Source organism: Gopherus evgoodei, chromosome 7 (assembly GCF_007399415.2).
Source record: "Gopherus evgoodei ecotype Sinaloan lineage chromosome 7, rGopEvg1_v1.p, whole genome shotgun sequence".
Classification (NCBI taxonomy): domain Eukaryota; kingdom Metazoa; phylum Chordata; order Testudines; family Testudinidae; genus Gopherus; species Gopherus evgoodei.
The window spans coordinates 22055146-22082880 of NC_044328.1; the positions used below are offsets into that span (position 1 = coordinate 22055146).

At 39.3% G+C, this 27735-nt stretch overlaps 1 protein-coding gene across 7 annotated transcripts in view; it reads right to left on the reverse strand.

The window, feature by feature from the left end:
• Positions 1 to 27735, reverse strand: part of CTBP2 (C-terminal binding protein 2) — a 242271-nt gene that overhangs the window by 70922 nt on the left and 143614 nt on the right. The window contains exon 1 of one of the 7 annotated variants that reach the window (XM_030570771.1): positions 24874 to 26629. The exons of the other annotated variants lie outside the window; for them this stretch is intronic. Within the exon in view, the coding sequence (XP_030426631.1) occupies positions 24874 to 26629 (1756 nt within the window). Of the gene's footprint in view, positions 1 to 24873; positions 26630 to 27735 lie in introns of those variants that run through there. 7 annotated transcript variants of the gene reach the window in all.

Here is a 27735-nt window from a genome sequence, read left to right on the forward strand (position 1 = left end):
CATCATGACACAGCAGCATTGTGATGGAATCACCGTCCCACTGCGGCATTTTACAATTATGAGTTTAGATGGAGCAGCACAGGGTAACGATTCGAGGACATTGCAAAGTGGCATCTCCACTGCTTTCATCCATATTAGGATTCTGCTCTCAGCTCCTGTCAGATCTTTAATGTATCACTCTCTCTACACGCAGGGAACTGCTAACAATTTAAGGGGGAATTTCGTTGGGGAGAGTGAAATATCAAGGTTAAGCACCAATGTGTGGACCCCTATTTACCATATATGCAGCCCTGAAAGTTTATCTAATAAACATCACATTTAAGGGGTTCTCTTCTCCCATGTCTGCACTGGCTTATTTACATGTGTAACTCCCATGACTATTAACAGGAATCACCGTGAAAGTTCCCTGTGCACTATGGGAAGAGTAAACCCCAAAAGCTGGCTACTCTTTATATGAAGGTAAAATATTATGAGCAGAAAACATCTTTATTTTTACATCACTGCCGTATTTCACTATCACTGAAAAGAAAGTCAGTTATGCTGTAGGTAAGAGCAGACTATAAATTTATCTAACAACATATACTGAAGCTGGTGAAAATATTTTAAATCTGCCTGAGGTTATAAAACGATAAATCACATTGAGCTACACCGCTGTAGTAAGCCATTTTCCCTTAATGGTTTTCTATATTTTATTGCTTCAATAAAATCCATCACCTATCACCCTAAGAACTTCAGTCATATACCCTACGGTAATTCTCAATTAACACACAGAAAACCCCAAGGTTTCAGTAATTTTAAGGTTGTGACACAAATCCACTAGAAGAACAGGAGATGAGAATGATGGACTATCCAGCCTTAACTTTGAAAAGAAAAAAACAGCATCCACAGAAGTTTATGAAAGTTGATATAAACTGTAATTTCTCTACAGCCTTATATTAGCAGTTGATAAAAATGGATTCTCATGAATGGCCCAATATCCATGTATTTATATATCTATAACATGCAGATTATTAAATATATATGCTAGGTCTAGTCAAACAAATGTAATGGGCTGAGAAAGGTTTGTATAATAATGAGATGAGATGATAATATAATTTATATCTACGTAGTGTTTGTGTTCCAAAGTGCTTTGTAAACCAACTGCATTGCTGAAGCACAACCAACTCTGAGTTAACCATAGATAACACTGCTCTACAGCCAAAATCCTTCTGAAATAAATGTAGTCCAACTTTACTAATTCTGGGTCACTGAGAACGAAAATGATGCTTAAAATTGTTGATTGGCTCTAGTTTTCAAGATATGCTATTGGGTCAGTATATACAACTCTTGACTTGGGAATGGCAGAGGATAAGTGAGTTATAAAGGGAAGAGATCTCAATTTAAACCAGAAATGACTAAAATACATCTCTGACTGGATCTATGAATAAATCTATGACTGGGTTTGGACAGTACTTGCTTTTTAGGCAAAACAATGAATGATGCAATCTGAAGCTGGTATTGCGTCATACATGATATGAATTGCATCATGTTATTCCTAGAAGTCATGGATGATGCAATCATAAGGAAGCTTACATCACTCTGCTGAACAAATTCCCTATATCAGCTCTAGAAATCATACAGTGTGGTGCTCTCTTCTTTGTCAGAGTTTGATTTTGCAAAGGGACACATTTCTGTTTAGCCAAAGTGAGCAGAGATGCCTCGTACTTGTGTGAACAATGCAGATAACTTCTGCTATGTTTGTGGTGAAGTGACTTTTGCATCACAAAAGTGCAGTATAACCACTATGGTTAAGAAAGCCTATCACCTTTATTTTGGCTGCAAAATTGGAGACCAGGACAAGAGGTGGGCCCCACACATATGCTGCAACACTTGTGCAACAAATCTTCGCCAGTGTTTGAACAGGGAAAGGAAATCTATGCCTTTTGCAGTGCCAATGATTTGGAGAGAGCCAACAGATCATACCAGCAATTGTTACTTCTCCATGGTGCCTCCAGTTGGGAAAGGTGTGTCAAAGAAGAAAAAGTGGACTGTGCATTATCCAAACATTCCATCAACTATACGTCCAGTACCCCACGGAGAAGGACTGCTGGTTCCTGATGCACCAGAATCATTCTCACTTGAGTCAGACGAGGAAGAGGAAGAGGATGAAACTTCTGGTCCTGAACCATCAATGTCACAGGACCCACATTTTCTCCCATCCTCCTCCTCTGAACCACACCTCATAACACAAGGTGAACTGAATGACCTTGTCAGGGATTTGGAACTACCCAAGAGTAAGTGCGGAGCTGTTGGGCTCCAGACTACAGCAGTGGAATCTCCTGGCAGGCTATCCAGGCAAATAGAGCCCAACAATGCTTGCAGACTATTGCTGGACAGTGACAAGAGATGCTCCATTTAATGAATACAAAAGACAAGCCAAGAAGCGCCCAGTAGACACTGAATAGGACTAAATTATGTACATAATAGTTTTTTGCCTTTTGTTTCATAATAAATTGTATTTATAGAACCCTTTTGCTGATTTTTAAAGTGTTACATAAACAGGACAGGTGAAATATCATGTAAAGCAACCATAAACACATGAAAAGACCTAGGTTTACAATTTATGATTAAAACTCTACTATCTACACAATATACGTAGACATAAAATGTAAAAACTTAAATATCTTAGAAACAGTAGCCAATCAGTTGTTTTAATTGTCATATTTGAATTCAGCACATCAAAATACCTTATAAATATCACATTTTATCTCTGAAGCAGATGACTTCTCAAAAATTGTAGACCAGTGTAACCAAGAGGCACACATTATCCTGCACAGAGGAGAGGGAAGAGAAGATCTTGACGAAGGAATCCAGGGAAAACCCTTACTCTGAGGCAAAGTGCACTAGGATCTTTTACTTTCACACACACCACTTCTGTTTTTTCAAGTTTCATCCAAAAGACACCCACGCACACAATAAATTACAGAGAATTCAATTTATTAGTCTACATTTTGCTTACACTACTGTCATTCTAGTTAGTAACTATATTTTAGAGCAAAAAAGAAACAAACAATTAAAATATCTTAAATATGTGCATAGCCAGTTTTTTTTAAAAAGGGTGTGACAAGAACACAGAGGCTGCCATCCCATAATAGCACCCTGGTTGCTTCCAACAATACCTGGCTCTCTCCTTCAGCAATGTCACTTTCACCAAGAGCTTTCCTGAACCTCTCTCTAGATATTATCTCAACAAATAGGTCATCATCATCGACCTGATGTTCTCTCTCTGCAAATGGCACAGCTGTATCATCTTTGACCAATTCTGACATCATTTGCTTCACTGACACTCATCTCTTCATTTAGAAGCGGAGGATCATTCCTGTGTAGGAACTTGTTAGAAGTTGTGCCAATGGAAGGATTGCCTGAAGAACAGTAGATGGATCTCATCATAGGTTTTGGAATGATTTCCTGAGGCACTTGAAACAGTCTATTTTGTCGTCACCTGAAAGGAAGGAGACCTTGAGAGGAGTGCCCTCTTAATGGCTTGGTCCTTTTAGCCACTAGCACTGATATTCTTGTAGATTCATTAATTTATTTATATAGTATTATGCATCTTTTGTGATTCATAATGATTGAAGAATTCCATTCCTCTGTGAGCTCTACTTGAATCAGGTGCACAGATATATAGCACAGTCTTCCATATCAAATGCAGTTCTGCTACTGTATTTGGTGGCAGCCTTGCAACTATTATGGGGTATATGACATGGACATCCAATAAAGAAGCATGCTTCATGCCAATATTATACATAGAACTTTCAACAGTATTCTTTCCTGGTATCTGATTAGACTCAAGTATTTCCAACTTTAGCCAGTCCCAGGGCTTTCTGCCGCCTGCAAGGCACATGAACAAAAATTCAGTTGCTCCTTTCTTGTGATTCTGGCAATCAATTGGTTCAGTGTGGGAATCACTCAAACCATCTTTGGCTACTGAAAATAATTGATTCTTCATTCTTGAGATCAGGTTTTCCAGAAAGTAAGGCACAAACACTCCGCACCAAATAGTTTTGGTCTGAGGACAAACATAGTCAGTGACAATATCACTACTGCAGAAAGAATTTTTTTGTATTTGACTCAGATGCTCAGCAAACATACTTTATACAGCATATCTCAAAGCATTACTTTTCTTTATATGCATGATGGGTCAAATTTTCTAGTCTGCTACGGTCATATAGCAGTGCTCAACCAGTATACAAAATGTGAAATGATTGCAGACAGAGGTCCAAGTACTCGCTGCCTGAGCCTCCTACCTCTTGGTCTGCATACACCCAATACTAAGGTAGGCGAATAAGGAGCCAGAAAGCAGAGGAATCACTGAAGTAGGGTCATGGGGCTTGAAGAGCTGTAGTGGAGTTGGGGTACTACTGAGCTCCTCACTCCAGATGCTGCTCAACACCCAGTCCATTTCAGGACCCCTGTCAGGCGACCGGGATGAGGGCTGTCTAGCTTAGTGCTCAAAGCAAGTGTCAGGCCTACCAGCTGGCACATGCATCAGAAACCAAGGACTAGGGTCAGAGTTGGAGTCAGCCAACGGAAGCTGAGGCCAAGGGTCAAGCTGGAGGTCGGGAGCTAGATACAAGAACCCAGAGTCAAGCTGGACTTGGTAGTCAGCAACCAAACCCAAGGTTCAAACCGGAGGTCAGGAACTGGAGCAAACAGAGTAGCAGGCAAGGAGGAGTTCAAGATGGGAAGGACAGAGGCAAGGCCAGGTGCAAGTCAGGAGCAGCAGAAACAAGGTCACGCAGAAGAAGTCACATGAGGATTGACCAGCCAGTGAGTTGCTGGCTAATCAGGCAGCCTCCTGCAGGCCAGATGTACTGATGAAGGCCCTGATTCCGGACAACCATTCCTCCCAACTCATCCAGGAGAAACAAGTGCCCCTGACAAACATGGTGATGCAGTGGAAAGATCATTGCCCCGCACAGAGATGGCTGACTGAGGCCTGGTCCACACTACAGCGTTAAATCGATTTAAACAGCGTTAAATCGATTTAACGCTGTACCCGTCCACACTACAAGGCACTTAAAATCGATTTTAAGGGGTCTTAAAATCGATTTCTGTACTCCTGCTCAACGAGAGTAGTAACCCTAAAATCGATATTACTATATCGATTTAGGGTTAGTGTGGACGGAAATCGAAGTTATTGGTCCCATTCTTTTACTGAGCTACCCAGAGTGCACCGCTCCGGAAATCGATGGTAGCCTGGGATCCTGGACGCCCACCACCGAAGTAATGTGCCCTAGTGTGGACGCGTAAAATCGATTTTATAAAATCTGTTTTATAAAATCGATTTTATTAATTTCGATTTTACTCTGTAGTGTGGATGTGGCCTTAAAGAGCCACCAACAGAGGTAGTCAATGCTCAAGATTCAAAGCTTTATGCAGGAAGAGTTAGAAATAAACACCAAATTATTATTATTGTTTATTTATATTGTGGTATCACCCTAGTCATGGAGTAGAAACCCATTGTGCTAGGTGCTGTACGAACAGTGAACAAAAGGATTGTCACTGCCCCAAACAGTTTACAATCTAAGTAATTGCTTGAGTTTCCACCAAAATTCTGGAGTCTTGGTGGGTCTGTGATAGATCCTCGTAGATCTGAGTTCATACTCTTACGTAAAAAGGACCTATGATAATATTGTAGCAATATGCTTTTATCATCATGCAGTTGTAAACTGCTAATGTCATAAAGTTCTGTATATCTACATATAGTTTTTTAGCCTTTACTTTAAAAGCAGAAGGTACTGAAATTAACTGGACTATAAATGCAGATTTGCAGGCATACAAAGTTGCTATTTGGTGAGCATCCAATCTTGATTAGCATGTGTTTCCCATAATGATTGGCAACAGTAAATATTCCTGATATGATGCATCTGTAAAGCTGAAACAAAAGGGGAAGTGTGTTATTATAAAGTGCCCCAAGACATTCAACTGTGATGAATTAGCCGTGGCATTGTCTTCAGGATCCTGGTATCATACTGAAGGGTGACAAGCAGAGTTTGGAAACCAATACCACAAAGCGCATGGATTCTTTTCTCGCAAATCCAGACCCTCTGACACTTTAGCAAACGCACAAGAACATATCATGTAACCCATTTATATACTAAAGAAATCAGTCTAAACTAATGGACAATACCTGTTAACAAGAGACATGAGGATAACAACAACTAATATAAAAAGATTTGTATTTATTAATGTTGTAATATAAAGGAAATAATAAACCCCTTCAAACTGAGCTTCTAATTTGTGCTAATCCCCTGGGTGTAGCCAGTTCAGTGCTGGCTGCCTCTCTGTCTCAGTCTCTTTAGATTGGTCAGGACAAGGATTTGCCCAAATCACAACAGCTGGCTGGAACAGCCCTTCCCCTCCTATTTTTCCCTACAACTTTCCCTTAAATCACAATGACTTTTAAACCCTTCCAGGCTCAAAGCCCAGTAAGCAGTAAAGCACTAAAGCCCAGCACAAAGTGATATTTATTTCTCCAAGCTATTATTTTTTCATAGAAAAATCCAATGGAAAAATAACCCCAATAACATTTGTTATAGCAACAGGCGGACTTGAAGCACTTATGAAGGGTGAATGTGTTGTACCTGTGCCCTGGGATTGGCACGGTGAGCCTGTCTCTTTACACAGTCATCACTAAGCAAAAAAAATAAAAAAAATAAAAAGCTGCACCTCATATAAGCTCAGATCTTTTCCTTGACTGTTGGAAGAAATTATTTAGAGGAAAGCTTTTGGGGAACTGGGAGTTCAACAGCTCCAGTGGGGAATGGATAAAGAACTAAAAGGAACAACCACAATGGCTGTATAGTGGTTTACTTAATTATAGAGTTGGCAGCATTTGCCAGAAAGGCGACAATATTACACACAGTTAAAGCAAAGGACAAGAAAAAACCATGGCACATAAAGCCACAGGGCAACAGAAAAATGATCAAAACAGAAGATTATTGTGTGACAACAACAAACCAGTGCCACTGTCCACTTTACTAGCTTCACAGATCCTTAGAAACCACTTCAATAATACATTACTAAGCAGGAAAAGTTGTGTGTGGTCCAGTAGCTAGAGCAGGAGATTGAAAACTGATATTTCTGGCTCTGCCAATGAGATGTGTGTGACCTACCATACTGACACAGCTGTGCTGCTAAGCTTAATTAACTAATTTTGGTAAAGTGCTTAGAGATCCTTGGATAGAAGAATCCACAGAAATATAAAATAAACATTTAATGACTTTATCACATAAAATTAAGATTTGTTACTTAACTTAGCAATCAATAAAAGGTAAAGTTTGTTTTCTTGACTCTAGTTATATGCTCTGAACTCCTGATTCAGTAAGGTACTTAAGGACGTGCCAAATTTTAACCACATGAGAAATCTTACTGAAGTCAATAGGACGCAAACTTATGCACATGCTTAAGCATCTTGCTAAACTGGAGCTTAACTATGTACCCAATGCTCTTTGAATGCAACAGCGATAGGTTTTCTGACATCTTTCGCCGGCTTAGGGCTGGTCTACACTACGGGGGAAAATCGATCTTAGATACGCAACTTCAGCTATATGAATAACGTAACTGAAGTCGAAGTATCTAAGATCGAATTATTCATCGTCCTCACAGCTCCCCCTTTCGATTCCGCAACTCCGTTCGGGTTGGTGGAGTTACGGAATCGATATAAGCGTGTTAGGGGATCGATATATCGTGTCTAGATGAGACGCGATATATCGATCCCCGAGCAATCGATTGCTACCCACCGATACGGCGGGTAGTGAAGACGTACCCTTAGTGGCAAAGATTTCCCCCTGCCTGCCAGTTGCTTCCCAGCTTCCAAGGCTGGCATATTTCATGTACTGCACTTCCATGTGGAGATCAGGCATTTGGACACATCTGAGGAAATCTAAAAGAACTAGAGAACAATTTAGGAAACAACAGAGTAATAACCACGCAGGGTTTTGTTTGTTAGTCTGATGTTTAAAACAAAACAAAGTGATCAAATGGAAATGCTTTAACAATTTTCTTCTCTCCAGTCAGATCCCCTCTAAAAAACAGGAATAAGAAATCCTCTCACTAGGCTGAATCTGAAATTTCTCTTTCCTTTTTCTGGACCAGCACAGGGTGGATCATGGCAGAGAAATGGGTACCCATGGAGAGAAGATAAAAGGAAACTAAAGCTACCTTTCTCCTACACTGGTTCCTGCTGATCTACCAATCCAGCACTGACAGAAAACAGCAATCAGTAACAGACATCCTCCATCGAAGGGGAGGGTAAGCAGTAAATAAACCTCCTGCAGTGATTGAGGAAGGATCAGCAGATGACCCAACTTAAGGAAATTCCAATGACTGGTGTGCAAACACTGCAGGGAGCAAAGAGGCAGCATTGCTCTGAGCACTGTCTCCACACTGGCCACCATCATGTCAGACAACACTTCCTAACTGTGGAGGAACACCATGATATTGAATCTTTCTCTAGGCTAAAGAATAAGGAAAAATAACCAGGTAAAGAAGTTCCCGAGGGTATGTCCACACTACATCCCTGTAGCTATGCCGTCATAACCCTGTAGTGCAGATGCAGCCTACACTGTATTAACGGAAGGGGTTTTTCTGTCGGTGTAGGAACACCACCTCCCTGAACAATGGTAGCTAGGTTGACGAAAATATTCTTCTGTCCGCATACTTGCTTTTACACTGAGCTACATCATCCAGAGGTGTGGACGTAGCTACGTCAACCTATGTTTTAAGTGGAGATCAGGTGTGAGACAGAATTAAGCTCTTATTGTACCTGACCATGAATCTCTGTTCCTTGAGGACTTGAACCTATCTGCACCTAACTATCCTTGAAAAACTGACCCACGGTGACCAGAATCAATTCAACTACAGCTAATACTTCTTTTAGTTAATGTCAAATGCAAAGCACATTTTGATATACTTCGTTTTTTCTTATGTACTCAGCACATTTAAGTTTTATTGAACTATTAAAAAACACATTTTGAAATGCAGCTTTTCTGCATTTTTAATTGAACACCAATTTCTATCCAAATGCAGCTTGACGCAAATCATGAGTAAGCAATTATAATTTATAAATAAAAATGTCATTCACCATTTTCTAACATAATAAAAAAATGAAAAAAATAAGAATCAGAATAAATGTATGTTGAGCTATATACCTAAATAAACTTGTATAGATATATATACTCTTGATTAGCAAAAAAGTATAAAATTTAGGTAAAAGCTATATTTAATTGCAAATCAGCATGTTTCAATGGTTATATCAACCATTCAGAATGAACTCTTTTTTAGGAAAATAACTAAAAAATACAAATGCAAAACAAGATTAAAATTGATTATTCAATATTACCTGCTTGCTGATTTAAATCATGATTAAAATCTATGCTATAAATCACTTCGATTTAATCAATGCACCCTGCATGGTGCTGAAAAGTGTCAGCAGCCAAAGGGACATCTATAGTAGAGCTCTCACCATTACTAACCTAAGTGGCACTGAACCAGTGTCAGCAAAGCTGCGAAATATTACAAAAATGTTCTCAATATAGACACACATCAAGAAGTCACCTTAGTTACTTGAAAAGCAAAGGCCACAGCTTCAGTTTATGACATTTAGTTTTAAAATACATAGTGAGAAATCCTGACCATTTTCCTAATTTTGGGCTCCAGTATTGCCAACCTCAAATGTTCAATAATCATGAGCCAGCTCAACCAAAAATCTGGAGATTGGCTTCAAAATCATGAGATCTTTGATGCTGTTTATTTCCATTCTGTTTTTTCAGTCTTTAGGTTGTACTTGGGTCACATTTTCAAGGTTTTTCTCTCACCACAAAGGTGGTATGAAAAGCACTGAATATTGCAAAAGTTGGCAACACTCAAGTTCACAGGAATGGAACGCTTGCCCAGATGAGATCTGCCCCAGTTAGCTGCCTTTAGAATATATATACTGAAATTCCAATTCATATAGGTTCATCTATTGTGAACAATTTTGGTGTCCCTCTTGCTTTTTTGCAGTGATGTCTGCTTTGCCTCCATTCTTAGTACTAATATGAAATTAAAGTCTTTGGTTAGAAGGGGTAGGTACTGGGTTTGTCTTCGTTCAGATGAGTTTGATGCCTAGCTGTATATGGGGGCTGGGTGGCTTTCCTTTCAGATGTTTTAACATCTGATACTGTGGTTTTTGTTCAGTGCTTATGTACTTTGTCTAGGTGCCTTGTAAACAGATTAAATAGACAAACAAAGAGACAAAAGGGATATTAATGTGCATGTTTTCTAACTTCTGAGGCATGAATAAAATGAAATCATAAAGACCCCAGCAAATAAGCCTATCATACAGAAAATGCCCATTATATGACGCAGCATTGAGATGAAGTCTGGATTCTCGACATCTGGTGCAGCCAACCTGAGTCAGAACCATAAGAGCATTGAAAATGAGACAGCAATACCATCACAAATTGCTTATCTTCCCATGTCCAGGTGCTGCTCCTCCCAGATTTCTGCATTCTGTGGGGGAACAAGAGCAGATGGCCAGAAGGGGTTAAACCAGCATCCTTCCCCTACTGACATCTTATGTATCTTCTTTCCATTGGAAGGGCAACTTGCTTGTTCACTGACATAATGGCAGAAGATCTCCTTCGCATTTTCTTCCATGCATTGTGACATCCTAGAATACTCAAGGACTGACTGAGGAGATATTTGAACCATTAGTGCTTATTTTCGAAAACTCAAGGAAGATGGGAAAGATTTGAGAGGACTGGAAGAGGGCAAACATAGTGCCAATCTATAAAATGGGGAATAAGGACAACCTATGGAACTATTGACCAACCATCTTATCTTCAATATCTGGAAAGACAATGGCTCAAATAATCAAGTCATCAATTTGCAAACACCTAGAGGATAAGAAGGTGATAAGAAACGGACAGCATGGATTTGACAAGAACAAATCATGTCAAACTAACCTAACAGCTTTCTTTGACAGGGTAACAAGCCTTGTGGATAAGGGTAAGCTGTAGACATGGTATATCTTGACTTTAGTAAGGCTTCTGATACTGTCTTGGTAGGTGCATAACTGGCTGGAAAACCGTTCCCAGAGAGTAGTTATCAGTGGTTCATAGTCAAGCTGGAAGGACATATCAACTGGGGTCCTGCAGGGATTGGTCCTGGGTCTGGTTCTATTTAATATCTTAATAAATTATTTACCTAATGCCACAGAGAGTACACTTATAAAGTCTGTGGATGATACCCAGCTGGGAGGGGTTGCAAGTGCTTTGGAGAATAGGATTAAAATTCAAAATGATCTGGACATACTGGAGAATTAGTCTGAAGAAAACAGGATGAAATTAAATAAGGAAGATGAGAAGTACTCCACTTCAGTAAGCACAATCAACTGCAAACATAGAAAATGGGAAATGACTGCCTAGGAGCGAAAGGGGATCTGAGAGTTATAGTGGATCACAAGCTAAATATGAATCAGTGTTCCAAGAAAAGCAAACATCATTCTAGGATGTATTAGCAGGAGTATTGTAAGAAAGACACAAGAAGTCATTCTTCCAATCTACTCCACACTTATAGGGCCTCAACTGGAGTATTGTGTCCAGTTCTGGGTGCCACATTTCAGGAAACATGTGGACAAATTGGAGAAAGTCCAGAGGAGAGCAACAAAAATGATTAAAGGTCGAGAAAACATGACCTATGACGAAAGATTGAAAAAAGTGGTTTTGTTTAGTCTGGAGAAGAGAAAACTGAGAGGGGACATGATATCAGTTTTCAAGTATATAAAAGATCATTACAAGGAGGAGGGTGAAAAATTGTTCTCCTTAACTTCCGAGGATAAAACAAGAAGCAACATGTTTAAATTGCAGCAAGTGGGGTGTAGGTTGACCATTAGGAAAAACTTCCTGTTGGGGTAGTTAAGCACTGAAACAAAAAGCCTAGGGAAGTTGTGAAATCTCCACCACTGGAGGTTTTTAAGGTTAGACAAACACCTGTCAGGAGTGGTCTAGTTATTATGTAGTCCTGCCTTGAGTGCAGGGGATTGGACTAGATGACCTGCTGATGTCCCTTCCAGCCCTACACTTCATTGATTCTCATACTGTTAGCTGAGTTGAACCACAAGAATCTGTGCTCGGGAACAACCACACCAACACAGAGCCCCAGGCATGCTAGTGTTACTTCCCCTACTTTTCTGGGAGCTCCATTTGCCATTTATCTTGCTGCTGATTTCTTGCTTTCTTTCTGCTGTGAAAATGTGGCCTCTCACTTTCCTGATCCCACCTCTTTTCACTGCCTTGACCTGGCAACCAACTAACCAAGCAAAAAGACACATCACACGAAGGAGTGGTACCATCCCGAGACTCTTCAATATCTTTCCAAACAGCAGTGTTCAGAGCTCTGTCCAATTTTCTCTTCTCATCAGAGGACACAGAAGCTCTCCCAGAACATCACTGCTCCCACTCCCTAACATTGCCACAAGAAACCAAACAACTCAGTGTCCCCCTTCCTCTTTCCACCTTCTACTTGGGCTATGCCAGTTATCTATCTTGATGACTGCCTGGGACAAGCACCACAAAATGGTGCTTCCCTCCTCCATCTCCTAGGAAAAGGCTTTTTAACTAAAGCAATATACTAAAAGGAAACATCTACTGAGATTCAAAAGATCCCATTTCAGAATCAAGTGAGTCAATACCTATATTGAATTTCTTATTCCCTACTAGCAATAGAGACTCAGAATTCCTTATTTATTCTGCACAAACTCACAGTAACAGGATATGCTGTCTTGTGTATCTGTCCTATCTTTATATTACACACTTCTCTACTTGTCACTGTAAAACCTTTATAAAGATACATTTTATTTTTAACTGTGTTTATGTTTATAACCCTGAGTGTTACTTTCCCTCTCATGTGTTTCTAGTTTGGGATTTTACACTACTGAACCATTTTTCATATTGTTCCATGTATCAGCATACGTTGCCTCTATGCTGTGTTTAAATTAATTAATTTTAAAATCACAATTTTGTTCCTTATACAACTATGACTCAATTCAAACTAACAACGAGTGTGTGTAAAACTCAATAGTTCATAATGATTAAAATCCAAGACAATAGTTTATCAGAATTATTTTTACACACAGTCCCCTAAAGACTTTACAGCAGTTTTATATTTATGAATCTCTTCTTAAGAAAAAACATCTTGTAAGGAATACAGAACACTTCAAGGAGCTGGTAAACTTTTAATTTAGAACAAGTTCTGGTGAAGGCTGCTCCTCAGATCCTAAATAGAAGCAGAAGTTAAAGCAGGGGTTCTCATACTGGGGTTGGGACCCCGCGGGGGGTCGTGAGGTTATTATATGGAGGGGGTCGCGAGTTGTCAGCCTTTACTCCAAACGCCACTTTGCCTCTAGCATTTATAATGGTGTAAATTATATTTAAAAGTGCTTGTAATAAGGGAGGGGGTGCACACTTACTATGTGAAAGGGGTCACCAGTACAAAACTTTGAGAACCACTGAGTTAAAGTAACACCTTTGAGTTTTACATTGGGTTAAATAAACAAATAAGGGTTGGGGGAATTAAGCTAATGGGAATAGAAATGTTGCCATGGTTTTGTTTTAAATAGAAACACACAGACACACACACACTTTTATATCTTTATCTACGTATATGAGGACACTCAAACACAACAGCATAATGCTAGCACAGGACAAACAGCTGGCAATACAAACAAAAATCAGTCTGACCAGTCTATTTTCAATATCCAAGCTGACTGAAAAGAAAACAACCAGCATAAATGTAGAAAAATGAATTAGATCTTTGAAAACACTTTGAGATTTAATAATTTACAACATTCAACCAAACAGTGGTATCAAGAGTAAGACATTTTCTTCCAAATGTGAATTAAAGGAACAGTATTCCTTTATGGTATACTCCAAATTCCTAGGAGGAGCAGGGGCCAAATGCCACAATGATTTAATCATGTGTAACTTTATTCATGCGCGTAGTTCCATTGAAGTTAATAGGCCTACTCGTGGGGAGTAAAGTTATGCATGTACTAAAGTATTTGTAGGATCAGGGCCACATATGTCAATAGCATTAGAAATTGATTTGCTTTAATTTGCTTCAGAGGCACAAAAAACTGATTCATTTACTGAATGAGTCCGATTACGCCTGCCCCAAGTCCTGTTCCTCACCCCATGAAGAGCACAGACTGGGACACTAGTACCAAAGCACCATGAGGTTTTGTTGGAGTATAAAACAAAAAACAAAAAACAGGGTTTTGTTCCACATTGCCATTTATGGCACCTTCACCACTTTCCTCTCATTTACTCCCACAGAACCTGATTCAATGGCCACTGGGGCTGACAGGAGTCTGTCTGTCAGGCCCATCTGAATCCTTCACATGCTGTCAGATGTTGCTCAGGACATAACAGGATTCAGATTCAGATCCATAAGGAGCATAAATAGAGTTTGCGAATAAGCTCCTTTAACTGAGTTAACAAGCAATATTTAAATGTAAATACTGTTTCTGTTATTCAATTCATGTGTAAGCTCCCCCATTATTAATTATACATTTGTTTCAGAAATTCTAAATTACACAACTTTCCATTAATAAGTGGCATTCCTCTTTAAGTGTCTATTTTAGAAAGGTTAATAAGTAGTTCTAGTGATAACAGTAATTCATAAACATGCAGGAAAAAAACCTATTGCTTCATGAAATACTGAAATACACTTAGAAATCTGGGAACTTTCTAGAAGTTTTTGGTGCAATTTAAAAGCAAATAAATAGCAAACACTTATTGTACTCATTAAAAATGGGAAAACAGAGAAAACCTACTCATTATCTATTTGAAAAATACAACCTACTATTTTTAATAATGCATGAACATTTATTGATTGAAATTTACAGCTTTTCTTGCATAAAAACACACATTTTGTAGATCAAATTATCAGAAATTCAACATGAGGCTGATAACTTTTGCAAAAGTCAGAGTGGAATTCTGGCTCCACCAAAGTCAATGGCAAAACTCTCACTGATTTCAACAGAGACAGGATTTCACTCAGAGTCTACCTGGATCCAAACTGTCTGCCCACGGCACATAGCGGTGCGTCTACAAAAATTAGAGGTATCACTTTGTTGACCAATCTCCCGAGGTTGTTCAAAATAGCAGCATGGGCACAGAATAGCTGAGTGGTTTGAGCATTGGCCTACTAAACACAGGGTTGTAAATTCAATCCTTGAGGGGGCCATATAGGGAACTGAGGTTAAAAAAAAAAAAAATCTGGCGATTGGCCCTGCTTTGAGCAGGGGGTTGGCCTAGATGATCTGCTGAGGTTCCCTTCCAACCCTGTGATTCTATGAATAGCTGAGACTCAAGGATGGGGGTTTGTTATTCCATCACTTTATGCTCTGCCAATCAACTGACAGAGTGACGAGTACACGTACCATTGCCCTCTGACCAGTGTGAATCACTGCTCAGTGATGCATATTTTGGGGATGAACACAAAGAACAGAGAACATCTTCCCTTGCTGTACCAGTGGTGGTGTTATAGGTTGCTAAATACTGATTAGCAGTATAAACATGCAGTGATATTGCTAATGATTCTGGATTCAATCCTTTTATTGACTGCAGTAGAAGCAGGATCAAACCCACGATCAAAACTAAAATGTATGTTCAAGAGCCTTAAGCCAAAGGTTTCAGCTCATAAATAAGACTCCACCTTCCCTATTCTGATCCATTAGAGAATGAGAAGATTTCAGGGAGTGAGAAAGGTGACCATTTTTATGAGTCACTATTCTTGACCAGGTGGGATAACTAATACTTTATCTAAACTTTCCCAGTTATTCAAGTGTCCCAGTAGGATATCTGGGTATTGTGACATTATCTGTTGTTTACATAGATATGCCCCTTTATACAATTACTTTCCTAACACATGTTAATCAAGATTCCTTTCGCAAAGATGAAATGCATACATACACTTGTGTGAACTAATGGACTTTTTCTAATGGTAATTTAAGACTATACAATAATCAAAGTATCCTAGCACAGGAAGAAAACAAGACAAAATGATTGTTGATGACTCTTCTAGTCCTTGTTTTCTTTGAGGAAACCATCCCTGCATTTCAGAACAGTCAGGGATTTCAGTAATAGTCTGGACCACTAAAGAAAGGGCTGACAATCTATACATCCAGGAAACTATCAAGCAGGTGGCTGTCTAAAGCTGCTCAGCAATGTATAATGTTAGAATAAATCCCAGGAGAGATGGATCAGTGGGAAGAGGGAAAGTGAGGAGGTCACAAAGGTACATGTTATTTTATTCATCACGATTCTACAGTTTATCACAATGCTCTGCACATTATCCTAGTTCTGCAGCTTGTCATGTAAAGATCAGCTATACATATGGAGTGTACGTATATAGATGTCCCATGGTTTTCAAAAGTTGTCAGTGGTCTTGGGTGCCTCAACTTTTGGGCACATACCTCCTCCACCTTCACTAGGTATCCTACTGGGACTTCTTTTTGATTAAAGTTTACCTCTAAATTGTAAAGTCTGCCCCATCTCCAGTTTATTTACTTGCAAAGTTGGTCTGAGGCAAATTCACTTTTCAGCTGATTTGCTAACTTGCTGTTGACAACAACTGAGCATCTCCACAAACACGGATCCAAACAAATACTGCTGAGATCACCTCCTCTCATTTCTCTTGTGAGTGCTAGTAACGTTTCCCTCCACGTGGCTAAGTTGATAATGTTTATTTATGGTTTTATGATAATCCTCCTCCCCATTTTCACCTCATTTTGTATGTATGTTAAAAGTTCCCCAAGTTTCTGTCCACTATAGTTGCTCAGGTAAATTCTACTGATTTCCCTCCTACAAATATTGCCTGCTGCTTCCCTCTTTATTAGTCGACCTAGTCAACATTGCTCTGTAACACAATCATGCATTTGGGGGCTACTTCAAGAATTTTTGGAGCACTGCGTTATACTTTTATTCTCATTCTCTTCCTCCTCTCCCCCAAATAATTAAGGTCAGGATTTTGCTGACCCTGCATGGATGTGCAATAGGTGGTAGGGAGTCTTCCTTCCTCCTTTCTCTACCCCACATTCTGTGGTTGAGATCCAGTTACTTGGCACTGTAGATGGAGTGGACTGCAACAACACAGAAGAGCCAGTGACCCATTCCCCATACTCTGCACCAGATACATGGAGTGTTGGAGCCAATGATCTGCTTAAACATCAATCTCATGGCATGTCATAACGGCACTCCACCCTAGCGTACAGCCTCAGGAGCTAGGTCAATATTCCCAGTCCTTACATTCAGAGGATGAAATTTACTCTGGTACACAAGGCCCTCCATACTATTTCATACCTGCATGAGTGAGACTGGGGAATTAGAACAGAGTGACCTCACAGGGGTGCCTATGTGCTTAAAAAGAGCCCCTGTGTTGGTCAGACACAAGCTAGGGTGGAAGGCCATTACGGCATGCCTCATGATAGGCGTCTAAGCAGATCATTGGCTCCAACAACCTATGCAACTGGTGCAGAAGGGTCACTGGTCCTTCTGAATTGTTAATCTCATAGGTTCTGGAAGTAGGGGTGCTGGAGCACCTCCTGGCTTTAAGTGGTTTCCATTATATGCAGCAGGGATCAGCAACCTTTGGCATGCGGCCCCCCAGGGTAAGCACCCTGGCAGGCCGGGCTGGTTTGTTTACTGCTGCATCCGCAGGTTCAGCCGATCACGGCTCCCACTGGTTATGGTTCACCGTTCCAAGACAATGGGGGCGGTGGAAAGCGGTGGCCAGCACATCCCTTGGCCCGCGCCACTTCCTGCAGCCTTCATTAGCCTGGAATGGCGAACCACAGCTAGTGGCAGCCGTGATCGGCCGAACCTGCGGACGTGGCAGGTAAACAAACCAGCCCAGTCCGGTCCACCAGGGTGCTTACCCTGGAGAGCTGCATGCCAAAGGTTGCCGATCCCTGATATACACCCCCCACTATAAAAATTGTTCCAGCACGTCTGGTTAATCCACTCCATCTGCACCAAACCAAGTAACTTCAACCACAGAATGAGAGTCCCAGAAAAGTCCAGTACTGGACTCCCCAAACATACTGGACTCCCCAGACAGGGCAGGGAGGGGTGGGTAAACAAAGCTGAGCCAGCACACAGGGGAGGGTGCACTGCGCTGCCTCTTCATTGACTCTCTGGCCAAATCAGTTTCTGAGGACTCTTGTATAGTCCACTCTGCATCCATCACTGCAGGATGTGCTTTAGCAATATTGCCCTTACTGTACAAAAAAGAGTTAAAACAAATATTGCTTAGGACACAGAATGCATGGGATAAAAATTGAGCAGATCCCATTTCTTCCTAACAAACACTAGCACACAGCAGACAGAAGAGATTATAAATTAGCCTTCTTTACAGAAAACTAACAAAATGCTGTTAATGTCAGGGTGTTTTTAAGGTGACAAAGACTAAAGCTAGTCTGCCAATTGTTATGTATATTGCTTAATGATATACGTCCTATGGCTGCTGCAACATTTATGGCAAATAAACAACTTAATGATTGTTGCCTTCTACTTTTTAACGATACAACTTGATATCAACTTTGACTGTCTCTGTTTAAAAATTATAACTCAGTTCAGCAGTACAGCATTTTCATTACGCTGGTCTGTAGTTCCATGCTATGCGAAGCGGAGAAGATGCATTTAAAAAATGTTTTAATATAATAGTGATCAGAAACCTTGAACATATATAAGGAAACAGGCTTGCTTATTCTGTAGCTATGGAAACTACTACATGAAAAAAATATTTTAAAAACATTTCAGCTAACAGAGTTGGAGAATGTACTGGCTATGGAAGTCCTAACAATGATATAACCCTGTATGTGGGGTAAAAGGGAGGTGTAAATTGAGGCTGACAACACTTATAGATCTGACAACACATTTTCCTCTAACAGGCCCAAATTCATCTCTACTGTAACTGCACTAATGTCAATGGAGTTGCAGCACGGATGAATTTGGCCCTATTACTTTTGATAAAACCATTGTATAAAGTGTATTTCACCCTTTTAAAAAAAATGTTTTGAAGGGGCATTCTGTTTAATCAATGAAGCAACACTGTATACTGACCAAAGCAGTCAATAATGTTATCGAGGTAACTCTCCATAACATGCCTTACAGGCCCTCGACTGCATTCCTCACACCCAAAACTCTCACTAAATACGATGGTGCCAGTTCTTCTGTCATTTCCCACAGGAATAACCCTTCTTACGGGAGTAGTCCCATTGACACCAATGGGATGACTCACACAAGTAAAGTTACACATATGCATAAGTGTTGGCCTGATTAGGGCTAGAAAGAGTTTGGGCAGTATAAATAACATTGGATTGGGCCCCAGGTTTGCCTTTTAAATTCTTTTCAAATTCCATTGCATAAACTACCAACATGTCAGCCATCTATCCATGTCACATTGCAGATTAGTGTTCTACAGAGAACGCTGTGACTGTCAGAAAATAGCAAATATCCAATGATAAACACAAATGCCTACTATTTCCTTCATCCCTCCAAGAATTATTGAGGCACTAACCTGTGGTGGTTTTTTTGGTTAGTTAGTTTGTTTTTACATTGGCTTGTCCAATTTTAAATTGTATGGTCAAACAAACAATTCAATGGTCCTAGACAGTTTTTTGTGCATCTACGGTTGTAAAGTATTTATAAATCAAAATTTTGCAAACTATTTGTTCACAATGTGGATCATATTTCAGCATGCGGGGGGAAAGAGGGACTCCCAATTTGTATTAAATTGTTTTGTCTACATACCCCTATACTCTGTTTTGTCAGTGAAATCTGAATTACTAATTTTCTGGCACTTGGAGATAGCGAGTATGTACCTCACCTGGATTAACACTATAGTTCATAATGGCACCAAAGGACTTGTTATGGTCTGTCAGGTCAATGTGCAAATTAAATAAGATTTATTGGTACACAGAGATTTCCTTTGAAGCTCTTACAGTGTGTATTGTTAATCCAGCTGCCTTGCATATGCACATTGTAATTACATGTTAAATGTCCGTACAGAAATTTTACTGAACAAAGCCTGGACACGTTTCTAAACTAGTCAGCTATATTGTACTACATACGGAAAAGAAGAAATATATTTTAAAACATTTTACAATATACTAGGGCTATCGATTAATCACAGTTAACTCACACGATTAACTCAAAAACAATCGCAATTTAAACATTAATCACAATTAATTACAGTTTTAATCTCACTGTGTTAAACAACAGAATATCAATTGAAGTTTATTAAATATTTTTGGATGCTTTCTACATTTTCAAATTAATCGATTTCAGTTACAACACAGAATACAAAGTGTACAGTGTTAACTTTATATTATTTTTATTACAAATATTTGCACTGTAAAAATGATAAAGAAAAAAATAGTATTTTTTCAATTCAATCTCTTTATCATGAAAGTGCAACTTACAAATGTCGTTTTCTTGGTTACATAACTGCACTCAAAAACAAAACAATGTAAAACTTTACAGCCTATAAGTCCACTCAGTCCTACTTCTTGTTCAGCCAATCGCTAAGAGAAACAAGTTTGTTTACATTTAAGAGAAATAATGCTGTCCACTTCTTAATTACAATGTCACCTGAAAGTGAAAACAGGCTTTCGCATGGCACTGTTGTAGCTGGTATCACAAGATATTTACGTGACAGATGTGCTAAAGATTCATATGCCTCTTCATGCTTCAGCAATTGTTCCAGAGGACATGCTTCCATGCTGATGACACTCATTAAAAAAATAATGTGTTAATTAAATTTGTGACTGAGCTCCTTAGGGGAGAATTGTATGTCTTCTGCTCGGTTTTACCCACATTCTGTCATATATTTCATGTTATAGCAGTCTCAGATGATGACCCAGCACATGTTGTTCCTTTTGAGAACAATTTCACTGCACATTTGACAAAATGCAAAGAAGATATTGTGAAATTTCTAAAAGATAGCTACAGCACTTGACCCAAGATTTAAGAATCTGAAGTGTCTTCAAAAATCTGAGAGGGATGAGATGTGGAGCATGCTTTCAGAAATCTTAAAAGAGCAACAATCTGATGCAGAAACAACAGAACCCAAACTACCAAAAAAGAAAATCAACCTTCTGCTGGTGGCATCTGACTCAGATGATGAAAATAAACATGTGTCAGTTCGCACTGCTTTGAATTGTTATCGAGCAGAACCAGTCATCAGCATGGATGCATGTCAGCTGTAATGGTGATTGAAGCATCCAGGGACATATAAATCTTTAGTGCATCTGGCATACAAATATCTTGTGGCACCAGCTACAGCAGTGCCATGCGAACACCTATTCTTTCTTTCAGGTGACATTGCAAAAAAGAAGCAGGCAGCATTATCTCCTGCAAATGTAAACAAACTTGTTTGTCTGAGCGATTAGCTGAACACGAAATAGGACTGATTGGATTTGTAGGCTCTAAAGTTTTGCATTGGTTTATTTTTGAATGCAGGGTTTTTTTGTACATAATTCTACATTTGTAAGTTGCACTTTCACAATAAAGAGATTGCACTACAGTACTTGTATTAGGTGAACTGAAAAATACCATTTCTTTTGTTTTTTACAGTGCAAATATTTGTGCTAAAAATAAATATAAAGTGAGCACTGTACACTTCGTATTCTGTGTTGTAATTGAACTCTATATATTTGAAAACGTAGAAAACATCCAAAAATATTTAAGTAAATATATTCTATTATTGTTTAACAGCACAATTAATTTTTTTAATCGCTTGACAGCCCTACAAAATTCAGTATGTATGAAATGAGGACTACCACCTGTAAAATCTCTCAGTGTCCATAATGCTCTATGACAGTTTCATCATGGCATAATTTAAAGAATGGAACTGCAATTCTCTTAACCTGCCTTTAACCAGATGCTGAAGCCCATTATTCCACTTTTGACCCTGCCTCCCTTAAGGTCAGAATTCTCCTTCTCTCTCTCTGGATTACCCTCCCTCCCTCCCTCCCCACCCCCCGCTTAACAGCTTTAACCCACAATTCATGCAATTGTTAGTAAAAGCACAGTTTATTTGTCACAGAGTAGAAAATAAAGAGAAAAATCACAAATACGTGTTAGGCAGAATATAAGCAGAGCTGGGCTCTAAGCTGTTAAAGAGAATATTGGTTAGCAAAGATGAATCTCTAACTCTACAGAGAACTATTTGCCCAAGGTAACTACGGTCACCCTGTCTCGCTTTCCACACTTCAGGAAGGCCTCTAATTTAATGCCCGTTTGGAAAATCAAGTTTCTTTCTTCTTATGAAACCTCTATCCTCTCTGGTATCCAAGGTGACCCACTATCCACTATGACAGCTTCCTATACCACTCTATGAGAGCCTTATACTTCATTCCAGCCTCAGGAGGTATGGACAATACATGACATCTTCTTTGATTACTTCCTTTCAGTCCTGTACATGTAACCAAGAGTGAATGATTTTCCAATTGCATATCTGAGATGGGCCTTTGGTTCCTCACTTTTGCTCCCAGTCCCCATCACTGGAAATACTTATTTGGGCAGGGCAGCTAGAAGCACTTGTTTTGAGCTCTCTGTTCCAACTACAAAAATACAAGATATTCATAAATCAATTACATAAAGCTTCAGAAATGTAATACAAAAATTACAAAACAGGTATCTAGGCACCTCCTCAGTCATGAAAATGCTGGGAAATATGCTCATAGGACTATTTTGGAAGTTCACCTTCAATTCTGATTGTAGTAAACACCAAATGCTGCATAGAAATGGTGCTTCTCAAAGACTAATTCCTCAACACAGTTAAGACATCTTGAAACTGTCACACCACGCATCTTACCTTGACTTCTAGTTTAAAATTACATTTTAACGGGGGCAAGCCCTCTCCTGTTCTAGTTTGAAAAAAAATAAAATGCAAAATAAATAAATGAAGACAATTTTACAGGTCCTCCTTCAGCTAAACCTTTCAGCCACTTCAATGAGAAGATAATCTTTCTGTGATTATGACCAAACCCTCTCGTTGCTTAGCAACACATAATTAAGGAATATGTTTTCAGATCCGCTTTGCAAGCTGGCCATTATCTGATGAAATTACTGGAGCAACAAATGTCATCCTCATGCAAATGAGTTGGTTGTAGAGAAAGAATGTTTGACTTGAGAATAAGAGGGCTCAGGATCTCAGAAACATTGTTGGTTTCTTCTTGTCATACCCGGATTTTTTTAAACGGAAGAGAATAGTATAGACTTTTAAAGAACATGATTCACAATTTAAATATGAGTAATAATGGAAAGAATGTTAAATTTATCCTATGGGGAAAAAAATAATTCAAAACGTATATATCCCTGCAGTCCCTTGCAGCAGTATTAATATGTACTTTCACTCCAACGTAACCAAAGTAATCAGCTGGATCAGAGACAAGGCAATTAAATTAACATTTGTGTTCTCAGTATTATGTCAGTTTCATTTTTCAGGCTTTTGGAAATTGTTTATTCAAAAAGCCTGCCTGGATGTCCTTCCTTTGTGCCTGAATCATGTCAATACACATAATGTTGATGAATATTTAAATATGATATATATTTATAAATTACCCAAATTAAGTACAATAGTTACAAAAGAGGAGGAATTTACTTTCAAAATCTGTGATTGCAGGAAAGGGGACGGGAGGTCTGAATTTTGACAACTTTATCATTTCCACTTGCAAAATAGTTCTTTATTTAGATTCCCATGGAATGTCATCACTGGCTTGGCACAGTTTCCATGCCTATAAATGGTATACTTTTATTAAGGCATTTTGTGTTTGAGCTTTACAGTACGTTGTGCACAATGTGTTTGTATGGCGGTTCAGCTGTGCTGTGCAGAGAAACAATTCCCTCCCATATAGTCACTATCACTGTGCACAAAAAAACATTTTAAAGAGGTTTTAACATTTATCAGAAAAGTCAAAGTAACAAATGAATGGGATCTTCTAAATTTCCTCTTACTGCACAATGCATTTCCTATGGTAATTTTTGTTGGTCTTTGACTAGTATCAATTTATATTTTCCAAATTGAAGCACTAAGTCTGTTTGAACCATTTAGCCCTAAACAAGGAAGGGATCTGAACATTTCTGAAGACAAAAAGGAGGAGGAAAAAAGGGGCAGCCACTCCTTTTTATCATTCTAGTGGTTAATCATTGACTTTAACATTAAGTGCCGACCTACTTCCTTAATAGTTACATTGCCACACTTATAAGTACTCCTAATAGGAAATCAAGAGTTTTATTTTAGGTGCCTGATAAAACAGTTAATTAATTAAAAAAAGACTATGGTAACTGCCAAAGGTAAGTCAATTCTGGAATTAACACCATTAGCTATCTGATAAATTTAGGCAAAACAATGCTAACCATTTCCTCTGAGAAACATATTTGTGCCCTGATAACAACTGTAAGAAGTAAATCTACAACTAACCCTGTAGCCTAATTGCTCAGAAAATGCAGTATCTAATCTTCTGTTCCGTACAAACAACAGGAACAGCAAGATTCATAGTAGAACAATTATCTGATATACCAGTCACTTTATCTGAAGTTAGCTAATCAAATAAAATACTCTGAATTTAATCGCACTGTGAAAGGCAGCACTGGAAACTCTGAATAACTTGTGGCCCCAGGGTAAACCTATTTGCCCCACTTTTTTGTGCATAGGGATGTATCTAATATTTTAGCCCTAAGTCTAACTGGATTAGACCCAAATGTATCTTATGAGAAACAAACACAGATAAAACTCTCCTGGAGCACACTACTAATGAATACACTGTTAGAAAATTACTTGGTTCAGGTGATGCCATAGTTGAGACAATAACTGGTGGTCCAGTGCGTCTGGTGAGTTTCTGATAAGGAGAATGTTGCATGTGAAAACTTGGGCCAGCAAGTGCAAGGGTGGAATCCATTTGGGCTCCTTGCTTTCGGAGAAGATGAGGGCTGCCGTGTGGGCTATGCATTGGGGACATTGATGTATTTCGGTCCCTCTTCAGCAGCTCCATGGGCACTGTGTAAGTGGTTGGATATGCTGTTTTGGGACTTGCATGTGGGGTAGTCTGCACTATAGTCCCTGGTAATCCAGTTGGAGTGGAATAGGCAGACGCTGGACGAGTGTGCATGTTGCATGGTAAAGGAGTGTTGTATCCAGAATTGGCTAGAAAATGAGCACCTTGATGAGTTGCCCCAGATGCAGAATAAGTTGCAGTTTCCAGAAGGTGCTGTGTGGGGGCACTGGATGGGCGACGATTTATTTCTCCTACTCTTGGTGATACTGGCTGTAGAGAAGGAGGAGGTGGTTGCTGCATAGTTGTGCTGTCCACACCAGGACCTGTGGCAGGGTGCATGCCATATTCATTCTGCAGCAGTTCACTTCGATGACTAAAGCTGTTAGATCGGGTCCTGGGACGGACTGTGCTGTTCTTCCTATCATGCCTTTGTAGCTGCATTTCTGTTTTGTAGTTATGGGCAATGCGGGAAAGCACCCTTGCCTGTCCAAGATTTGGAGCTACAGATTTTATATCATTCTCTTCCATCATCGCAAGCAGGCTTGGAGAATCAAAGCCTTGCTGCAGCAAAGCATTGAATGTGCTTTCGGACACGCCTTCTGAACGCAGAAGTGCTAGGAACTCCGGATCAACGTTTCTTTTAATGTCTTGTCCTGAGAAAGCCGTGGGCATCTGAGGATGGGAAGGAGTCATGGCGGTTTCATAACTATCATAAGGAATCTTTGCATTGACATTTTCCCTGATGGATCCATAACCACGATTTACAGCAACGGCAGATGGACCTATGCTCCCATCAGGAACAGTAGCAGAATTTGGATCGACTACCAAGCACGTTGCAGTAGTTTGTCTAGCAGCTGCAGACTCTATAGGTCTCTCTGATGTATCACTATAGACCTGTCTGTTGGGAAATGACGGTGGTTCTGTTCCATATCTAGGGGTGGGCTGTTCAACACCATACCTTGAAGGAGAAGGATCTCTGTTTTGCATTCTCTGCCCCTCTTGGATCATTTTACTCATGGGATCCCTATACATACGGCTGGCTTCGTGTGGGGCAGGTGACCGTCCTTGTACCTGATCCCAAGCCAATCTGCTACTGGGAATCCCATAATTTGGTAATGATCTATTAATCATGTGGTCTCTATAGTAGCGTGGATCTTTAGGTGATCTAGCGGCTAAAGATGGGTCACTGTAATAATCCTGAGATGGCAAGGAGCTTCGTCCAGACATTGCAGCCTGTCTGTCGTAGTAAGCGAAGTCGGGAACAGAACCCTTCCGTAAGGGACCCTGGTTAAAAACTGGATCCTGATATGGGTATGGCTCTTGCTTCAATTCAGCACCTCCTTGCAAGATGATATCATGCGGTCTATGGTTTGGCTGCACATACCAACCTCCTTCTCCACCGTAAGTCAGCGAATTTCTCCTCCCTGTTGGTCTCTGATATTCAAATGCATTTTCATTCTCCCAGTTGCCTTCATACCATCCTGCAGCATCCCAGCTCTGAGAACGGCCGATATTTGTATGCTTACTTGGAATTGGCATTGGAATGAAACAATTGACTTCTGTTGAGATAAAGAAGAGAAGGAACCTCTCTTTTTAAATCTTCTATTACACACGTCAAAAACAGATCGAGCTGTATCTGAGCTCTTCTGGGACTTCAGAAACAACCAAGTGGTGGTTTTATATTTCGAAGTATTGCCTGAATTATTAATTCTTCGAAACTTTAGTAGACAAAACACACAACACCCACTGTAACTCAGTCTCACTCCAAAACCGAAGAATGAAAGGTCTTTTCTGTATAGTTCAGTCACAGACAAGGGTTGCTGCATTTAATCCAGATGGTTTATCCCTTCCTGCTTGGGATAGTTTGCTCACATGGACAACTGGTCTAGCAGTGTGTGAGGATTATGAGCTAAATACAACCCCTAAAGCCTTTGTTCCATGTGACATCACTTTAGCCCGATGAAACCTTCTGCGTCAGCCGATCCAGCAAACCTCAATATAATTTCTCTTCTGAAAATTATTTTTTACATTTATATATATATAAAATATATAATAAATAAATAATATATATATATATATATATATAAATAAATAAATATATATATATATATATATAAATAAATAAATAAATAAATAAATAAATATATATATATATATATATATATATATATATATAAATAAAAAAAAATAAAAGAAAGCTTCAGTGTCAGCTCAATCTTAATCCATCCTGATGAAATGCTAATCCACTGCACACAGCTAAGGACAAATTAAATGGAAGAAGGCAGATGAGCCTAAAAAAAGGCTGATGCAAGAAACTCAAGAATATAAAACACTGGCTAGAAATTTGTTAGGTATCAGTAGAACACTTTATGAATATTGTAATTTGCTTTGGAAATTACATTTTTTGTTGCAGTTTCAAATTAGCTCCAAAAGGATTCTTTACATTATTATCATAATACTCAAATCCTTTCATCATCCCAGGAAAGAAAATTGCGGAGGTGTAATCTGGAATTTATAATTTTAAGACCCTAGAAGAGGTCACAGTAAAGGAAGGGAGGATCAAAGGATCTTAAACCTGGTATTACAAAGCAAAAAAGGGGAGTAGCAGACTTTTGTCTATTATCTCCTGGTTTCCTTTAACTATA